This window comes from Alosa pseudoharengus, unplaced genomic scaffold, assembly GCF_046254945.1.
Source record: "Alosa pseudoharengus isolate Yale_2024_CS ecotype anadromous, Long Island Sound unplaced genomic scaffold, YU_APseudo_1.1 YU_APseudo_1.1_scf_2, whole genome shotgun sequence".
NCBI lineage: Eukaryota > Metazoa > Chordata > Actinopteri > Clupeiformes > Clupeidae > Alosa > Alosa pseudoharengus.
In genome coordinates this window covers 40748686-40763695 of record NW_027468663.1, presented here as the reverse complement: position 1 = coordinate 40763695, position 15010 = coordinate 40748686, and the positions used below count along the sequence as shown (strand labels likewise).

At 47.3% G+C, this 15010-nt stretch overlaps 1 protein-coding gene across 1 annotated transcript in view; it reads left to right on the top strand.

Annotated features, from left to right (window-relative positions):
• The window catches only part of fat1a (FAT atypical cadherin 1a), a 74655-nt gene extending 61891 nt beyond the window's left edge, over window positions 1-12764 (top strand). Inside the window, 12 exon segments of the mRNA XM_076295007.1 lie at window positions 935-1519; window positions 1608-1836; window positions 2077-2133; window positions 2722-2888; window positions 4674-5142; window positions 5999-6152; window positions 6529-6639; window positions 7085-7725; window positions 7862-7999; window positions 10123-10158; window positions 10944-10996; window positions 10998-12764. Of these exon segments, the coding sequence (XP_076151122.1) occupies window positions 935-1519; window positions 1608-1836; window positions 2077-2133; window positions 2722-2888; window positions 4674-5142; window positions 5999-6152; window positions 6529-6639; window positions 7085-7725; window positions 7862-7999; window positions 10123-10158; window positions 10944-10996; window positions 10998-11675 (3318 nt within the window). The 3' untranslated portion in view covers window positions 11676-12764.
• The last annotated feature ends 2246 nt before the right edge of the window (window positions 12765-15010 follow it).

Genomic DNA, 15010 nt, shown 5'->3' with positions numbered 1-15010 from the left:
CCATGAGAAAGATGTGTAAATGTCTGGGCGGCGGGAGCTTTTGTGCTGTTTGGTATTCTGTTCACCAGAGCCCAGCCGCCCTCTCCTGTAGAGTGCAGATGCGGGTCAAACATGAAAGCACCGCTTTTTACTTCTCTCTCTTTCTCCATCCATCCCTCCTTCTTTCTCACTCTCTCTCTCTCTCATTATCCTTCTCCGTCTCCCTCCTCTGTTTCTCTGTCTGTTTTGATATCCATCCATTTTTGGTGCTAATGACCTGCAGCTGAACTAGCCCACTGTGGTGAGAGAGAATGAGCGAGGGATGGAAAGAGACAGAGAGAGAGACTGAGACGGTGAGAGAACAGAGTTTAGGTGGGCGGAAAAGAGTCAGCAGTCAGCACTCTGAGCTGCTCTCTCTCTCGCTGAAATCTCCACCAGCTTTATCCTGTGGGTGCGTTTCAGCTCGCTTAGTTATTTATTTTTAAAGACCGGGCCCAGAATTCCAGGCTTTAGTCAGCCGTGCTTTCCCCTGGACGCAGCACGTGGATCAGACCCATCTGCTGCGGTGCAAAGGCGTGTGAAAAAAATAAATAGATTTTTTTTTTTTTTTTTAAATGCCATTTGCAATAATATTTACTTATGCATAGTGAGCTCGCCGTGTTCATGTGAGCGAGGGAAAGGGATTTTCTCTAAGGGAAGAACTTGCTCACACGCTGGTACGGAGGAGAATATTAGACCACAAGCTCCCTCTACTGGCTGTACGAAATCACTGCAGTCATGAAGTCATGTTGTGTGTGTAGGGTCCTGTTCTGTAACTTGGAAAAACTTCACAGTTCTGTTCTGTCACCCATGAGTAAGAGCTGCAAAAAGCTGCATATGTAAATACTCCAGCAGAAGTTTGTAATTGAGTTTGACATTTTCCTTCTCATCCTCACCGACCATGTTTCTGCCTCAGGTGTCAGATAGTGGTCGGCCCCAGCTTCACTCCTCGGCGCTGGTGAGCCTGCGGGTGATCGAAGAGAGCGTGCACCCTCCGGCCATCCTGCCCCTGGATGTGTTTGTGACAGTAGCCGGTGATGAGTATGCCGGCGGGGTGCTCGGCAAAGTCCACGCCACCGACCAGGACGTGTACGACACGCTGACCTACAGCCTGGCCCACACCCCCGACTCTGCCCTCTTCGCCATCTCGCCGACCGACGGCAAACTCGTCGCGGTCGGGGCGCTGGACGCAGGGCAGTACGCGCTCAACGTCACAGTGACCGACGGGCAGTTCAGCGCCATGGCCCGGGCCAGCGTGCACGTGCGCCCCGCCGAGAGCCGCGCCCTAGAGAACGCCATCGGCGTGCGCTTCGCCGCCATCGCGCCCGAGGAGTTCATCGGCGACTACTGGCGCAACTTCCTGCGTGCGCTGCGGAACATGGCCGGCGTGCGGCGTGGTGAGGTGCAGCTCGTGAGCCTACAGCCAGCGGCCGACGCCTCCGGGGACCTGGAGGTCCTGCTGGCCCTGGAACGTTCCGGAAGCCCGTACCAGCCTCAGGAGGTATGTGAAACCATTCACAGCACAATCATTTAATAACAGGTGAGCCCACACCAGGCAAGCACATAATGAAATGGTTTGCTCTGGACAGGTGGTGTTCCGGAAGCTCAACGCCTCGGTCGCAGTCATAGAGGAGATGACCGGTGTGCGCATCGTACGTGTCGTCAAGAAGCTCTGTGCCGGGCTGCCGTCCGACTGCCCACCGAGGTTCTGCCAGGAGACGGTCACCTTGGAGTCGACCGCCATGGCGACGTACAGCACTGCGAGGCTGAGCTTTGTCACACCGCGACACCAGCGCCAGGCCACCTGTCTGTGTGAAGGTACGAACACAACCTCGACACACACACACACACACACACACACAGAGACACACATACACAAACACACACATACTGTATGCTTTTGATATTCCAAAAGACTCCCTTTGTGGCCTACTTCCCCTTGCATTCATGTACACTCCCACCCCTTCTACTCACAACCACCTTGACAGATATGTAATGATGTTCTGTCACTTTTGTTGCTGTCTTCATGTTGAACCCTGTTTGACCTTTCACCCCTAGGAGGCAAATGCCCTGTGATGACTGACCAGTGTGAGGAGGGCTCTTGCCACGATGACAGTAAGTGTGAATCAGTGGAGAAGGGCCATTTCAAAAGTGTGTGCAGATGGCAGTAAATGTTGAGGCAACACAAGGGTCTTTTCGCTCTCGTCCCCCCTCTCTGCTCCCTCCCTGTCCTCCATTCTTTTGCTCTTCTCTTCCCTTCATCCCTTTTCCATTCCACAAATCACAGCTGTGACTGTGTAAACTAGACTAGAGGGAGAGTGATTTGTTTTTTCTCTCTCTTCTCTTGCATCTTTGTTGTTGTGTTGGCACAGTGTTGCAGGATGTTTCGCCTTACTCCTTTCTTCTCCTCTCTCTCCTCTCCGCTTTCTCTTCCGCTCCCAGCACTCACACACACACACGTTCTTGTATCCTGTCTCTTTTCTCATCCTCTCACTCTGTGGTTCTCACTCCATCTGCCCTGCTCGCAGTTTTGCTTGCTGAGCTGGCCTGAGTCCAAGCAGATTAGATTCATTGGCGTGGTATAATCTCAGCCAAAGAGTCGTGCTCTCATAATATTATGTCAACATTACTGTATTTTATTTCCCCTCCTAAATTAGCAGTCGACTCATTATTCCTCTTCGCTCTCGCCCTCTGCTTCTCTAGTTTCCCCAGCGGGCCCATCGCTGACGTTCAGTGGCAGCGGCTATGCCCGCTACCGGATGATGGAGAACGAGAACAAGGAGGAGATGAAGCTCTCCCTGAGGCTCAGGACTTTCTCCAGTCACGCCACAGTCATGTACGCCAAAGGCACGGACTACAGCATCCTGGAGGTCAGCTATCGCTAACAGCAGCTACACGCGCACACACACACACACACACGCACACGCACACGCACACACACACACACACGCGCGCACACACACACACACACACACACACACACACACACACACACACACACACACACACACACACACACACACACACACACACACACACACACACACACACACACACACGCGCGCACACACTGCCTGGCAGGTTTGAGTTTCCTGAGACTGACTTATTTGGACGGTGCTCCTAGAAGTTCTCCAGCAGAGTGTTCACTGCAGGAGGAGAATGTGTGTGTGTGTGTGTGTGTGTGTGTGTGTGTGTGTGTGTGCGCGCGCGTGTTCGCCCTTTCAGGAACCTGTGCTCCTGCCTTCACTGTTGTGAAGGTGTTGACAGCTCATGGGATGCATACAGATGTCTTGGGGGTCCTAAATCTCCAGTCATGGCGACCACTGAATGTGTCTGTTTATTTATACCATAAAGGGAATGTGTCTGGGACTCCCTGTGTTTTTACCCATAATTCAGTTCTTTCTAGTTCAGAGACTTTTCCCGTGAAGGGCACTTGGAAGATATCACTCAGCTAAAATGACTGGCGAGAGAGTAGTTGTAGAGGGGAAGAAAAAAAGAAATGGGGAAAAAAATAGAAAATTTTGGTTGAGTTATTTTAGGCTGGGAGGGAAATGGAAAAGGCTTTCTCACACATTCCTCACCGGCAACGTCAGACTGCAGTAGGGGTGGCCTGAGAGAGACAGAGAGAGAGATGGTGAGCGCACGAGTGGTGCAGAGAGGGTGATAGAGAGGGAGAGATAGAGAGAGAGGGGGGGAGGGGGATGGAGGAAGAGGGTGAGAGATCACCCTGTCTGGTACATTACATTAGATTATCCTGTTAATCTCCCTGTCTCCACTCGTTCCCACTGGGCTGCAGTGGTTGGCCATGGGAACACACGCTGGCAGAAATAACACAGCCAGCCAGCAGGCCGCTGCAGAACGGCTCCTTTGGTCTCCAGTGGATTAGCCGCCAGCAGCTGATTTGGGATTCCGCGGTGGAATCTGACCTGATGGTTATTGCTCTCTGTGTGTGTTTCTGTCAGAGAGAGGAAGTGAGATTTTCATTGTAAGGGCTTCACAAAAGGAGTCGCTCATGAATCACCTTCCAGCCACTCATTCCTCCTATGGCTTTCGTATGGTCATATGTAATGGTATAGATTATGGATACTAGGAGATAGGTTGCTTGCACTATTTTTACATGTTGAGAACTTAAATGTACTGAAGCGTTGTCGAATGAATCAAAGCATTATTAGAGTAAGAAAGGTTGCAGCAGTTTTCTGCGTTCTCCCTGCACCTCATTCCAACTGTTGTAAGAGGGTGGTTCTGAACTTAACAGCAGCTAACAAGGCCAATCGGCAGTCAATTATAAAGGTCTGCTTCACACTAACTAAATACTAATGATGCTGTGAATAGGAGTCAGACTAGCTTCATTTAACATGACGAAGAAATCCATTATAAAAGGACACTTCCCTCCTTGTTACCTGAACAATGTTAGATCACCACAGTGTGTTCATGCAAATAGTATAATGCACTATTTCAGGTTTAGCCTGGCAGAATTACATGAAAATGAAAACCGATTAAATGATGAGGATTCACTCTTACATGTGTTAAATGTTTTAAATATACACTGTTGGATATTGCATGATGGGAAAATAAACACGTTGGTTATGATTGACTGTATAGCATTGGAGGATTTTGAACTGGTGCTGAACGTCCCTCACCCTTTTCTGCCACAGATTGTGAATGGCCGACTGCAGTATAAGTTTGACTGTGGCAGTGGGGCGGGCCTGGTCTCCGTGCACAGCACGCAGGTGAACGACGGCGAGTGGCACAGCGTCACGCTGGAAGTGGACGGCAACTACGCCAAGCTGGTTCTGGACCGCGTGCACGCCGCCTCCGGAACCGCCCCGGGCACCCTCCGCACCCTCAACCTAGACACCAGCGTCTACTTTGGCGGTCATATCCGACAGCTGGGCGCGCGGCACGGCCGGAGCCTGCCCGCGGTCAACGGGCTCCGCGGCTGCATGGAGGCGCTGGAGCTCAACGGTCAGGCGCTGCCGCTGCGTGCCAACGGCCGGGCACCCCACGCAGTGCTGGAAGAGCTGGTGGACGCCGTGCCCGGGTGCAGCCTGGCAGCGCTGGCAGACGGATGCTCCAGTAACCCATGCACCAACGGAGGAACCTGCTCCTCTCTGCCCAACGGAGGTACGTGCGGTCAATGGCTGATGAACTGACTGAAGGCAGATGTGCTCCACTTTCGTGTAACATTTAAAACATTTGTGTAGTGTAAAAAACATTTGTGTTTGTTTAACATTTAAAACATTTGTGTAGTGTAAAAACATTTGTGTTTGTGTAACATTTAAAACATTTGTGTAGTGTAAAAACATGTGTGTTTGTGTAACATTTAAACATTTGTGTAGTGTAAAAACATTTGTGTTTGTGTAACATTTAAACATTTGTGTAGTGTAAAACTACAGTACCAAAACCACCTTTATTTCTATGTAAGGAATTATCCCTGTGACAATGATGTGGTAGAAGTGTCTGTACTACTGTAGTATTAAGTCTGTAGACAGCAGGGAAGACATTATGGGTGTGTCAGAACTTCAAACCCCTACCAACAGAGCACCACCCTATAAAACAAAATTATTGGGAGAACTTCAGATGTAGTCTTTACTTTCCGCTGCCAGTGCTTAATTCATGACTGTATCCACACCCCTCATAAAGTGCATTAGATCTGCATCGTTTAGGGCTTAATGAAATAGTGTAGACATTCTACATTAAAGCTCATAGCTTTTGTAGATTCAGTGTTAATACAGAATGTGCCTTGGTTTAGCCATATGAAGCATTGAGTGCTGCATGCAGGGCAAACAATACAGTGCAGTACAATTTGTTTTAATATGGAAGTCCAATAATCCAGCATATATCTCAGTGTTCCATCTAAAGCAAAGACAGGCCTCCTCCTGCATTAGCGTTGCGTTAAGCTTCCAGCGTGTTTGTTTTAATAAAGTGCTGACATTTTCCCGGCAGCGAGTGACACTAATGTCTGCCTCCCTCTCCACAGGCTTCTTCTGCAAGTGCACTGCAGCCTTCATGGGTACCCACTGTGAGATTGGCATTAGCCCCTGTGCCTCCAACCCCTGCCTGTATGGGGGAACCTGTATCCCGCGAGGAGACGACTACTACTGCCAGTGCCGTGGACAGTACTCTGGCCAACGGTATGTTGAAACCATTACTGTACCATTCTCTCCTTTCAAATGAGTCATGAGCTGTACTGATTCTGAATTTAATATACAGCGTTTGCCTTCCATATCAATACTGTGTGTAAACAAATATAACACTCCGTAAACACTGCCCAGGATTAAAGTAGGTTTATACATCTATGGTCAGAGCCTTGGACCGTATTGACTGGTGGAGGAAATGAGGCCATGTGAATCAATAAACCCCCAGATCCAAAAGCAAATATGCCAGTAATGCCGATTAAATGAAAATCGGATTCGGAAAGTGCCGCTGCAAGTCTATGTCGAGCCACCAGTGTTATTCATTGTGTTGAGAGATTGTTGGAAGGTCTTGAGTGTTCTCTTGTTCCCTCAGGTGTCAGATGGGTCCATACTGCAAAGATAACCCGTGCAAAAACAGCGGCAAATGTATCGACAGCCTTGACGGACCCGTCTGTGAGTGCGAACCTGGTTTCCAAGGTGACAGGTAAGTGTTGCTTCAGGGGGCCTGTCCTGTAGCACCAGTTTAGAAAACAGCAATTAGAAATGATACATTTGCTGGAGACAACATTGAAACTATGTTAAAAGTGTAACAATTGCAAGTTGCAAGCCTTGTTGTCCATTTTCCTTTCCTATGGAGACACATAACATAACATAACCAGTTCATTACTACACACTACTGTTTAGTATTTACTAGACGGACTCTGATGAAGATGTGACTTACATCGAAACGTTAGTCTTATGTTCTCCACCTTTTACTAAATAAATTGAAAATTAATAAGACATCTGAGCTGCACTGGCGTCTCTCCTTCTCCCCAAAATATCTGTCCTGGCCTGGTTGCACCGGATTGTCGTCAAACGACAGAAGAGCGGAGAACCCTCCTTTGTTTCGTATTTACTATCTGACGTGTTTCCCCTTCTTTCCTTCCCAGGTGCCTGAGCGATGTGGACGAATGTGTGAAGAACCCATGTGGCAACGGCGGGCAGTGCCAAAACACCTACGGCTCGTACAACTGCAACTGCTCTCGCGGCTTCGGTGGGCGTCTGTGCGAGGAGCTCATAGAGGTTCGCAACGAGTTTGTTTCCACCTCGTGGAACATTGGCTTGGAGGAGGTGGTGGGCATCGTGGTGTTTGTGGCAAGCATCTTCATCCTGGTGCTGCTGTTCGTGGTGGTGAGGAAGCGCGTGTGCCGCCGCAAGTCAAAGTCGGGAAACGGCGAGGACAACAAGCGCCCGGGGAACTCGGCGCCGCACACTTTCCGCCCGTACTTTGACTCGAAGCTGAACAAGAACATCTACTCGGACGTTCCCCCTCAGGTCCCCGTGCGCCCCATCTCGTACACTCCAAGCATCCCCAGCGACTCGCGCAACAACTTGGACCGCAACTCCTTCGAGGGCTCGGCCATCCCAGAGCACCCCGAGTTCAGCACGTTCAACCCAGACTCAGTCCACGGGCATCGCAAGACCGTGGCTGTGTGCAGTGTAGCACCCAACCTGCCCCCACCCCCACCCTCCAACTCGGTCTCAGACAGTGACTCCATTCAGAAGCCCAGCTGGGACTACGACTATGATGGTAAAATGACCCCTGAAATAGGAACTTCTCTTGTACCGCTTTTCCCATTTGTTTTGTCTTCTTCAAAATGTATAACGGACTGTGACTGTGATTGAGGTTCACCTAGACATTCACTCAAATGTGTTTTTTTACACAGCTAAAGTGGTAGATCTGGACTCCTGCTTGACAAAGAAACCAGTGGAGGACAGTGCTGGTCATCCTTACAACACAAGGGGGAGCATGTCAGAGGTCCAGTCGCTCAGCTCCTTCCAGTCAGAATCCTGTGATGACAATGGTATGTGTCAGCCACAGGGCGTTTCTCTAAACTAAGCTTTTCTGATAGCACTCATCAGCGCTGCAAGTCTACTTAGGTAGCAGGTAAACTATTAGATGTTATGTGAAGTGTTATTATCTAGAGGCTATTGTTAGCACTGACTATAAACTACCTCCATCCGGCTGCAGCATACAGTGCATTTAATAGTATGTTTCTATCAGGTAGTAGTGTTTTGTTAAAGAAGAGTACTAATATGTGATGGGATGTTGTCCTTGGTGACCTGTGTGCATTACTAACCCGTTCTCTTTTTGCGTGTGACTGGACTGGATGGATTGGCTCGTTGGTGTGGCTCTGGGTTATGTGTTGTTCTCTTTCTCTCTTGCTGCTGCTGCTGCTGCTGCTGGGACTTCAGTCCCCATATGGATCAAATCTGTCCACAGACCCAGAGTAGGGTTTTAACTAGGGGCCAGCTTTGTAAGTTTTCAGTCACATCAGTGTAGAAGGAAGTGATCAAAAAAGCACCTTGTGAGATTCTCCTGGCCTAAAGAGCTTCAGCGTTCCCTTCCTGCAGAGGTTAAATCTCCACTGCCCTATATGAAAAGCTTGCCAAGCTTTGCTTTGAATTACAGACATCTGAACAAATACAGACTAAAGAACATCCCGGCTCGCGGGAGAGAGAATTTAGTTTTTTTAATATTGGCAATATTGGCAAAATGATTTCTTTTTTTCCCTGTCTTTTTCCTTTTGCACGTTTCTTGGCGATTATTAAGGCCGCAATGGATGGCTGAGGAAAACGGCGCGGAACATTAAGCCAGGGTATAAAGTACAAATGATGGTCTCCCATACTTGCTTCACCACCCCCTGAATATTGTCTGCAGTCATGAGTCCATTTTGTTGGTGGATGTGACAGTGAATGTGAGGAATGTCCTCTCCATCAGACTACCCTGACCTTCATCTGTACTTCTCCTGAAAAACCTCAAATCCCACCCGTCCTATCCCTGCCTCAAATGTACCTTCCAAATTTTTGTGATTTGTGAAACCTACTGCTCCCATATTCAAATGCCCTGTTCGGCCCTCTGCACTAAGGCTGGAAACGCTTTTTTTTCTATCCTTGAGAATGTCACTGATCCTTCCTCCCATACTGTTAATGGCACCCTTGGCATCCTGGCACTGTTGTTTGTACCTGTTTTGTTATCTTGGCACAAAGGCCCCCTCACTGTACTCCTCTCCACAGTCTTGTGTTGTGACCTCTCATGAGTGCTCAGACGTGTTGAAGTAGGTGGTCTTGTGCTTCAGTCAGTCAGTACAGAACCCTCCATTCTCCCCTGAGCGTCCACAACAAAATCTGCTGGGAAAAAAAAAACGTGCTGTTGGGAAATGTCTCTTGTATGGTGATGTTTCTCTGCTGGCCTTGCCGGCCAATTTCCTGGTTTTAGTCTGGTTTTGTGTCATTTTCCCCTCCCTGAGACATTTGCACTAACGCTAGATCTCTCTTATCTACCCTCCCCCCCCCCACCCCACCACCACCCCCCCATCCACCCCTCTCCTGCCCCCTCACCTCTCACAAGCCTCCATAGTGACTGTAATCCACCTTGTCAACTCTGCCGTTGACTCGGTGGGGCGAGAAGGTACTCTTTTTCATTACCTCCAACCCGTAGTCATCCGTGTCTGTCAGCCTTGCGTGTCTGTAGCTCTCCTTTTGTCCTCCAGTGCTGGGCCTCCAGGCAGACCAATCAGAAATGCCATTCCCTTACCCAGCAGTACAGCTCGGTAGGCGCTCGCTCGAGCAGTAAGTTGAATTTGGTGGCTAACTTGAGCTCCTCAATGGCAATTTGGTCTAACTCGATTGAAGAGCTAACAGAGCATTCGACCTCTGATGGAAATTTCGTCTTGGTTGAATTCAGTCAGGTCATTTACTCCACCATTAGCATTTATTCCTGTTTATTTGACTGCTCCACCCAAATCCACCAAATAGCCTTCACCCTATTGCAACAAATGGCATATCTGGTGTCTGTTCTGATCTCTGCTGGTTAAGTTGCAGGTCTTCCTGTGTGCTGTGGTTGTTTGCTCTGCCTCTCTGCTGTACTGTAGTGTTTCTGGACTTTGACATGTCTTTCTCTCTTCCCTTTACCTTTTCCTTGAAGACTCATTCTCAGTTCATGAGCTCAAGACCCCAAGAGGTGATTTTTATCAAGTGTTTGCCTGAAGCCCTGTGTCCTCCCCACTCACGTTATTAAACAAGCAACTTAAACATGTCTTGCATGAAAAAAAGTGCTGTGACAGACCTATTGTCTAAATATTGAGAATATTCACATTTCAATTGTGAAATGTGAATATTCATCCAACGCTTAGATGCAGAATATACTGTTCAGGAAATGTAAGATTGACTCACTGCATGCTGATTTTTGTCTATTTTAGAGTGCTGTTCACTTTAATTTGCTCTGTCAGTTATAAGTGCTGACTGATCAAATTGATACCTGAAGTTGATGGCCTCCTCTATGTAACACACATACTCAAACACACACACAATGTACACACACACACACACATGCACACGCAGACGCACACAGAAACACATACTCATACTGAGAAAATTCAATCTTTGTAGTGAAGTTTATGTTGCCAGTTTTACATACTGTGATGGCATATGTTTTATGACTAATTGCAGTAAATTGCAAGTCAAATCAAACTGTTTGGCCAACTCAACAAATGTTTCTGTAAAAATGTTGTGTTGTTGCATTTATAGATTGTGTTGTGTATTGTGTATTTAAATTGTGGTGGTGTGCTTTTACCAGTGCATGTATTGGGTGTTTACTGATTTCCTTCCTAACATTTGCCGATGTGAAAGAGTGCTTTGTTGTGTGTGTTGTGACAGTGGTTAACCATATCTAACTCACATTAAATATACTGAATAAAGGTTCTAAATCCAAAGGTTCTAAAGTACTCTCTCCATTGTGTTACCTAGGATACCACTGGGACACGTCTGATTGGATGCCGAGCGTCCAGCTCCCCGGGATCGATCCAGGAGTTCCCGCAGTACGAGGTGGTGGAGTCCCCATTAGCGACCACAGGGGCCGGCCTCTACAGCGACCCCTCCGCCATGGACACCGACTACTACCCCGGCGGCTACGACATCGAGAGCGACTTCCCTCCCCCGCCGGACGACTTCCCCGCCCACGACGACCTGCCCCCGCCGCCCCCGCTGCCGGCGGCCGACTACGGCGAGCCCTACGACACGCTCCAGGCGCCGGGCGTCGCACGCAGCCCGCGCTCGTCCCCACGCGTGCGCCAGCGGCCGCCGCTGCCCCAGCTCTACAGCCTCAGCCAGTACCTGCCCTCTCACCACTACCCCTCGGACCACCCCGACTCGCCCGACGGGCCCTCCGGCAACACGCTGACCTCCAACGCCTCCAACGCCGCCACCAACAACACCACAGTGGCAGGCACGGGGACGGGCGGGAGCGGCGGCCGGGGCGACTGCGGCGGCTACCGGGGCGGCTACTCCATGGGCTACGAGCCGCCGGCGCTGGACAACATGTCGCTGTCGCTCTACACGTCCACGGCGTCCTGCTCGGACATGTCGGCGTGCTGCGAGGAGTCCGAGGCCATGCTGAGCGACTACGAGAGCGGAGACGACACCGCGTTCGACCGCCTCACGCTGCCCTCGCTGGACTCCCAGCAGCACACTGAAGTCTGACACTGGATCCCAAGCACCATGACAACAACAACAACAAAACATACAAACACACATCCATGTCAACAAAAAAAGAAGTGCCTGAACCCTTAACCTGAGAAGAAAAATAATAATAATAAAAAATCAAGTAATGAATAAATACAGTGATCAAGCCACCTCTAATGAGCACACTCTCTACACACCATCACAGTGTACACACGCACACAAGTATGCATACACACACCCAATCGCAACAACTGTGGTGGTTGTAGAGACTCTTTTGGCGCGGGGAGGAACTCTTTCCGGTAGCAAGGAGAGACAGTTGCCATGAACTCTGAAAGCTGTGCTGTCTCTTGTGAAGCCTCCTCTGCCTGCTGTATGGGAAAGCACATTTGAGTTGGCTGTGCCATTCGCTTTAAGTAACAGATATCACGCAGACGAGGAGCCATGCTGAGGTGAACAACCCAAGAAGATTAAATATAAAGGTACATGCCACCATGACAATAATGAGATACATTTCAGAAGGTGATATCTGTATTTGTATAGGGACAAACCATGCAAACACATTTTTTATATGAATCCTCGTTCATTTCTAATGTAAATTTAAATGTACAGTTTTGATTTCAAGGTTTTACTAGGTTTTGTAGATATTTTATGCTTTTTATTTCCAAAAAAAATAAAAGACAAGCTCTAAATGTGTCATTATCAGCCTTACTGTATCTACATTTCACAAAAAAAAAAGTTGTTTAAAGATTGAGATAGAGGTGTATCAGTTCATACTTTTTTCTGTTCATTTCAAAAGAAAACAAAAAAAAGGGGTCAGCGATGAGCGACTGCATATTCTTGTGTTCTTTTTTTTAATTAACTGTTTATTTGTTTTGTTTGTAAATTGCGCCTTTGAAACCTTTTATTTTTTCCACCACAAAAATGGGACCCAATATATTTATAGTTGGAGGAGATTTATGGACACGTGTCTGTTTTTCAGGTGTCTGTGCGTGTGTGTGTGAGCGACTCTATTGTCTTGTTAAGGTTTTTATTGAATACTGCCACTAGCTCATGCTTTCATACTGGCAATAAATTATTCAAAAAATAATAAACTGGTGTCCTAATGAATATCTGTTTCATATCTGTTTGTACACATCATCTTAATGCTGTCTTTAGATATAAACTTCAATGTGTATTCATGAACATAAACATATGGTATGGATGGGGCACATCATTTACATTTTTATAATGTGTCAGTCCTGACATTATATGAACTCATTTAACACCCATCTAAATACAGTTGTTCACCAGAGGGGGGCACCAAATTCAGTTGAATTGACTTTTGCAACAGTAGTGAGGAGGCCTTGGTTTTTACACAAAGCTGGGAAAATGCTAAATGATTTTAGACATTTCTATTGCAGTCAACCAATATACAAAGGCTCCAACTGTGAAATGTCCATAGTTTGAAGGGGAAATGATTTTGGAAGTGACTTTACATTGACTGGACTATTTAGATTTAATTTTAAGACATAAATTGTTTGACAATATTTGACATTGTTGATGTGTGGAGTTTTGTTAAGATCAATAACACCTGATTTAAACCAATAGTACTTTCGATTGTAAAGATTTCTACATTTCAAAGCACATTTCCATTGTGCCATTTTAATGGATCTAAAAATGGGTAGCATACTGCCCAAGAGAAAATACAGTAATCAAATTGCATTCTGAATCAAATCAAAAACAGATTACTAGCCACACGAGTACTGCATCAATCAACATCTGTGGAATATCTGTCTCAATTGTCTCAGTCTGTACGGGAAACGGCAAGGACTCATAAAATGTAGAAATCTAGAACAATGAGATCTCTTACTGAATGTTAATTCTAGCCTAGAGCTAGTCCTGTTTGTCCAGGAAATTAGGTTTATAACAACAATAGCTTGAAAGTTAAACATTAGGTAAAACAATTTTAGGCACACTTCTTCAAAGTAATCAGGAGTTGATGAGGCACAGTGGAAACTACAAATGGACCATAAAAGATGTTATTGAAATACACAAATGATATATTTTCCCCTTCATTTAAATAACTTTAATTCCTGAGAGGATGATAAACATGAAATGTCATTAGTGCTATGAATATTAAAAAGCTAAATGTGTTGGTTTTGCATTTTAATGGAAAGTTGTTAGGTAGATATGAGAAATCATTGTTGCAGGCATAATTTATTTCACTAGGGAACATTTTCATGACAAATTAAGCACAATTATCATTACAGCAATCATTAAATGTCTATAAGAATTAATTTACTTTTCACTTAAACAGCAAACTATTGTGCATGGTTAAAAAGAAACACCAGTAGAGTAGGTACACAATATGATGAAAATAGTTATGACAGATTACAGAATTTACATGTAATTGTGATTCTGAATTTTTGCAGTAATGTACATAGAGTACTTGTCATGTTAGTTCTGTAGATGTTGAGACTCACAAGTCGCCTACTAAGACCCCCATGATTCCGTGCGGAATCCATCGTCGCCATCATTATTTTCAAAAAAGCGAATCTGCACGTCAGGGGAGATGGCTGTCCCAGACACATACTCGTAAATGTCACAGTTTTCAAACTCATCAGACGGCTTCTTCTCAAAGTAGATAGCCCACTGCCACTGGCCGCCCAGGTAGTCATTGTTGCTGTCCGACGGTCTGGCATAGAAGGCCACCCAAGAGTTGTACAGGCTGTCCTTCCAGTTTTCAACTGATTTGCGGATGTAGAGCCTTGCACTGGCATAACCATTCATAGTGAAGAGCTGGAGGCTGACATCCATGGTGCCTATTCGGACAGGAATCTTGCCTTTGGCGTCGTCCAGCTCGGGGCCTTTCCAGATCACCGTGTTGCCGACCTCTCCGCGCAGGAGCCGCAGCTGGAGGCCGGGGTCGAGTTTGATGGTGGTGTCCGCCGTGCCTGTGAGTCTGCCGTTCACCTTGACCTCAAAAATGGGGTTGTTGCTCTCAACGTTTTTGTAGAGGGCCACGTTGGTGTGCATTTTTTGTATGCTGTTGGGCAGACCACTCCAGCTGACCCGCGCATTCCCATCTTTCGCCGTTTTCAGCGCCATGGAAACCGAGCGCGTTTTGCACAGCGCTGGCGAGTTTGAACAGGACCACATTTGAACCGAGACGCCGTGTCTGCCGTTCACGTCATACCCAGCCATGGTGAGAAAACTTGCCAAGCCTGGTTCGGAGAACATGCTGTCTGCAATGGCTATACTCTGGTTGAAGGTGGGATAGAGCTCTGCCACAGATGAATTCCTCATGCCAAATGGGTTCCGAAGTGACGCAATCTGGCGGAGGAGACGGGCAGAGATGAGCGCCGGAGAGTAAG